Here is a 6000-nt window from a genome sequence, read left to right as displayed (position 1 = left end):
GAAATTAACTCAGAGCTGGTGACCAGAATCAGATCAACATCAGGCATCACCCTGGCACAACATTCCCCCATAGATAAGCGTCACCTATATAATAACAAACACCTCAATAAACATGGAGTCAGCCTATTAGCGAAGGAATTCAAAGACTTAGTGCTCAACAGAGACTCCAGGCCTAGACACCAAACAAGACAAAGACTCATGGAAATAACACCCGACAACCGCCAATATACATGACAAAACCCCCCAAAGAGGCCACCTAGCAAGAAAAAGCCAACCAAAGGAACCCAGAACACCGACATAGAGATGATAAAGAGAATAGAGAGAATGGAGTCTGCAGTCACTACAATGGCCACAACAGTGGCACACATGAACCAATACCTGGCCACACTGCTACCAACCAAAAATCCAGCCCGTCCTCTGCAGGACAGCTCATTACAAGGTTTACCCACCAAAGATGACACCACTAACTATCAGTAGTTGGAACATACAAGGGCTGAACGCCTCAGCCTTTGGATCTAAACCAAAAGATCCAGACTTCATAGACTGCATAAAAAACATAGACATCCAAATCTTCCTAGAGACATGGACCCGGGCAGAAGATGAGTCCCTAACGCCAAAGGGCTACAAGGAATTCTCCATGCCTGCCCAGAAAAATAAGACCACCAAACAAGGCTGCCACTCAAGAGGCATACTAATATGGTTTAAGGAGGAGCTCAAAGAACACATAAAAGCTACCAAACGTGGAACCAATCACATATGGATAAAAATAAGCAGCTCCATCCTCAGTGTCCAACAAGACATCTATCTCTGTGCAGTATATATCCCCCTACCACGACCCCGACACCTACGAGGTCCTACAAAGGGAAACTGCCCAATTCCAGCCCAAAGGCAGAGTACTAATATGCAGAGACCTCAACGCAAGGACAGGCACAGAGATAGACTACCTGCCCCCTGATGACAACCCACATACCCACGGAAATGAGATCCACCACCCAGAACCCGCACTGACAAGAAGAAACAGCCAAGACAGAATTGTCAACAAGAGCGGGAGACAACTGCTGAACATGTGCCGAAGCCTAGGACTATACATAATAAACGGACGTATCAAAAGCGACTCAATAGACGCTTCACACTAAACACCGTGGTGGACTATGCCATTACAGACGCAGACCCGTCAGACATTGAAGACTTCACAATCGCACCTGACTCCCATCTATCAGACCACGACCAGATCCTACTATACATGAGAACCACGAACAAAACACCTGCACATGAGCCCCAACAGACCGGCCTCTACAACCTACCAAGACATTTCATATGGGCCAACCACCAGGCCATGGAATATACCGACGCAACCAACCGACCCGAAATCAAGACACTGCTCACAATCTTCCATACAAACACCTATCAGCCAGACCAACAGGGAGTCACCAGAGCTGTGAATGATCTCAAGTACATCCTACAGACCACAGCATAACTAGCAGGCCTGGAACGAACCAGACCAATAAGACAAACCAACAAACAGTCCCACAAATGGTTCGACAGCGACTGCAGAGCATTACGCCATACAGCCTCCAACTAAAAACACAGAGACCCCAACAACAAGGAGGTGAGGGAAGCCTACGACAATCTGTGCAAGTGATACAAAGGCACCCTCAGAGAAAAGAAACAGAGGTACCTCTCCCACAAAATAGAGCAACTAGAGGGGTCCCTCAAAGACAGCTCATTCTGGGAGACCTGGCACCATATGGGCACAAAGCCCAAGAAAATCTCCCTCCACAAACAAAATGGCAACATCTGGCTCAACTACTTCAGAGGTCTCTACAAAAACATCCCTGAAGAAGACCTAACCCCAAACCAGCAACAGATAATCACCAAACTGAGGGATATGGAGAAAGTCATCAAGGACTTCCAGAACCCTCTGGACTCACCAATCACCATAAAAGATATACAGGAAAGAATTGCCCTGCTGAAAGGCAAAAAGGCCAGCAGCCCTGACGGCATCCTACCAGAGATGATCAAACACAGCCCTCCAGCAATACACGCGGCACTGGCAAAACTATTCACCCTCATCCTCAATGCAGGACATTTCTCCCAAGACTGGAACAAAGACCTCATAACCCCCATCTACAAGAATGGAGACCAATACGACCCCAACAACTACAGAGGGATCTGCATCAGCAGCACGCTGGGGAAACTGTTCAACAGCATCATCAACCACAGAATCCTCCCCTTCCTCACACAACACAGGGTCCTCAGCAAGAGCCAATCAGAGTTCATGCCAAACCAGCGCACCGCAGACCATATCTACACCCTGCACAGCCTCATCAAGACCCACGTCCACAACACCAGAAGAGGCAAGATATTCTCCTGCTTCGTGGACCTTAAGAAGGCGTTCGACTCAGTATGGCACCCAGGCCTGCTCCTAAAACTCCTAGAGAGTGGAATAGGAGGAAGAACATATGACGTCATCAAGAGCTCCTACACCGGAAACCAGTGCAGTGTGAAGGTGAATGGGAAAAGTACAGCATACTTCCAACAGGCCCGTGGGGCAGACAAGGCTGTAGCCTGAGCCCAACTCTCTTCAACATCTACATCAATGAACTGGCTACAGCCCTGGAGTCCTCACCAACCCAAGGCCTCACCCTGAACAACCGAGAGGTGAAGTTCCTGCTATACGCCGACGACCTCCTATTCCTGTCCCCCATCGAGAAAGACCTCCAAGAAAGCCTGTCAGTGCTGGAAAAATTCAGCACCACATGGGCTCTACCCATCAACCACAAGTAGCCCAAAGTCATGGTATTTTAGAAGAAGGGCCACAACAAAGCCCCCACCCCACAATTCACACTGAACGGCTCCACACTGGAGAAAACCAACAGCTACACCTACCTGGGGCTGGAGTTCAGCCAATCAGGAAACTTCAAAGCAGCAATAGAAACCCTGAAAGCAAAAGCCTGCAGAACCTTCTACGCCATCAGAAGACAATTGTACCACCTCAAACCACTGGTGAGGGTCTGGCTGAAGATATTTGATGCAGTCATCGCTCCAATCCTTCTCTATGGCAGTGAGGTTTGGGGCCCAGCCATCTACCCAGACCAGCCAAAATGGGACTCTAGCCCTCCATGTCCATCGCAACACCTCCAACATGGCCTGCAGAGCAGAACTAGGCAGACTCCCCCTATGGCTCACCATACAGAAGATGGCGCTAGCTTTCCAGGCGCACATCCAGGGGAGCAACCCCGACTCCTACCACCATCAAGCATGGCTAAGCCACCTGAGCAAACCCGACACCCCCAACCAAACAGCCAACCACCAAACCAATAACACCAACAGATGATAACGAAGGCCAAAATAAAGGCGACCACAGAGGCAAACAGAGAGCGGTACATTGAAGAATGGAGAAACTAAATAAATAACTCCAAGAAACTCACCATGTACCAATCCCTACAAAGGGACTACACCATGGCCACCTACCTGGAGAGAATACCCCACCCCAAACACAGACAAGCCCTGAGCCGGTACATACTGAGTGCCCACAACCTAGAGATTGAAACGGGGCGGCACAGGCTAACGTACAAGCCACGGGAGAAAAGACTGTGCCAGCACTGTGACCAGGGGGCCCTAGAAGACGAGACCCACTTCCTGCTACACTGCACCAAATACTCAGCTGTTAAGGCCGTCTACTACCAAAGACTCTCTGCCCACATCCCAGATTTCACATCTGCAGCCGAGAAGAGGAAACTTTACATCCTACTAGGAGAAGAAGAGGCCACTGTGGAGATCGCTGCCCAATTCGTGTCCATCTGTCACCAAACAAGAGGAAGATGAGACGCATGGACTATCAAACCACCCATCCTCCATGGACTATTAAACCCCTCTAAGCCCCCCCATCACCTGTCTACCCCATACCCACCGACACCCAAATGCCCCAAACAAGAACGAGGAGACCCTAAAGACACTCAAACCCCCCAACCCACGAACCCCGTACCCATCCCCCTCCACTACCCCCAACCTTCTTTTTGCTTTGGCAACACCAAATGTTTTATTCTTTGGTAATGCTAATAAAGCTCCTTTGTATCTTATCTCTTGTGTGCCTTCCCAGCAACCTACTGTCCCATAGTATAATCAGAACACAGAGAAAAATAGAACTTGACTTATATTTTGAAGGTCTGTCAAAATATTAGTGTTTATAGTTCTCTGTATTTATACAGTTCCATGAGCAAGAATGAGAATAATACAAAACACTGTTCCCTAAATTATTCATTTTGAATCTTATATCAGAAAGTGCTTAGCAAACTGTTATGGAAATTGAATGAAAAATGTAATAAAACCTTGTAAGTATAATAAGATTACTATGATTCTGTTATTTTTGTATGTTACTCTCTCTATCTGGGCAGTCAATAGTTAAATATTTCTCTTTTGGCTATGAATTACACAGCAGCCAAAGCAGACTCTTAGAGGATGTACCTCCCCCCTGCAGTCAGCCCCTAATTTGGAGCTCTAATGGGAATCCTGGGCTGTTTTGGTCCTGATGGTTCATATTGAGCCTGACGTCTGCAGGCACACAGCTGGTTTAAATGTTTCCTTGAACATCAGCTAGTTCTCAAGATGTCTGACTCTGTCCTGAACAACTCCTGGCCTTCTTTCTCTAAATTGTGGATGAAGAGATGGTCATTTAAAAGAGGTAATTAATAAGAAAAGAGCAAGGAATGGGGTCTGTCATAGAAGAGCACTGCAGAAGGATTTGACTTGTTGTATTAAGCAGGTGGCACTGACAAGGGGCAGTCACAGATCATCTCAATGGCAACAAGTGAAATAATATAAAATAAAGAAAATATATCATTCTAGACCTGATTAGATTTTGCACATATGTTAAATATGTATGGCAGTAATAGAAAATTACTTCTGTTTATGTATTTAATTATTTACATGTTATTTTAACATTTTTGTTAGGAGTGAATAGAGTTATATTTTTTGTACATAAACATATTCTGTAGATTAACATTACTTCACAAAATTTAGGCTGCTACTGGTTTGGAAAATAAGAATTCCTAGGGTATTAAAAATTGTAAATGCTTTGGAACTATAAACAGTATACTAAAACTAGAGGGTTATAAATTGTTTAGACTTGTGGAAGGGACGATAACATAAGAATAGCTGTAGCTGACAAGACACAATTAGCACATGGATACATTTTCTGTTCTTCCTAAGATGTATAAATTTGAGTATCTTGACTGTCACGTTGCTTGTTTTGTCACGTGAATCCCTGCATTGTCCTGTTCTTTCTTATGACCTTGGAAAATCAGCTGCCGGTGACAGTCTGCATGGTATATAATTGCCTCCTGTATTTTGAGAACAGTCTTCCTCTCACTAAGCTTGCACTTCCAGAGCAAAAGCAAAGTAATTATATCACCTCATGCCTTTATTGCTGTCTACTTTCTTGAATACTTGACTTTCCAAGTGTCCCTCTTTTGGAGGGATAGTCACCACTTTTAACCCAAGTCCCTCTGCTCCTCTCTGCTCTTTAAATGTTACTCTTTTTCAATTAGATTTGTATAAAAAAAATAAATAAATAATTGTTCCAGTCATTATCTGTCTAGTCCATAACTGGATGTTAGACTTATATAATATTTCTCGATTCGGTTCATTTTAGACCTTAAAATGTCTATATTCAGATGTTATTTCTGCTAATACATGAATGAAAACCTATTCAAGGATATAGATATGCAAACAAATTCTATGCTTTAACTTTTTAGGCGACGAGCACCGTACGATGCTGCTACCTCGTTCTAAAGGACAACAGCTAACACCCTGCTCCATAACTCCCAGTTGGAGCTTGACTCTGATGGGTTTTTAACCCTTTAGATGCCACTGTCAATCATGGCTGCAGCCCCCCAGTAGCGAGATCAAATGATGCCAATATGCATTAGGCAATTTATGCACCTTGGTTTTAGCGGAGGAATGTAGGGAAACAATTTTGAAGCAAAAAATGGTAAAACT

General features: G+C 45.0%; 1 protein-coding gene across 1 annotated transcript in view; it reads left to right on the top strand.

The window, feature by feature from the left end:
• Positions 1-4531: 4531 nt before the first annotated feature.
• The window catches only part of ARHGEF18 (Rho/Rac guanine nucleotide exchange factor 18), a 272094-nt gene continuing 270625 nt past the window's right edge, over positions 4532-6000 (top strand). Inside the window, 2 exon segments of the mRNA XM_075283699.1 lie at positions 4532-4586; positions 4589-4684. Coding sequence (XP_075139800.1) covers positions 4532-4586; positions 4589-4684 — 151 coding nt within the window.

This window comes from Leptodactylus fuscus, chromosome 1 (assembly GCF_031893055.1).
Source record: "Leptodactylus fuscus isolate aLepFus1 chromosome 1, aLepFus1.hap2, whole genome shotgun sequence".
Lineage (NCBI taxonomy): Eukaryota > Metazoa > Chordata > Amphibia > Anura > Leptodactylidae > Leptodactylus > Leptodactylus fuscus.
This window is presented reverse-complemented; position numbering and strand designations above follow the sequence as displayed.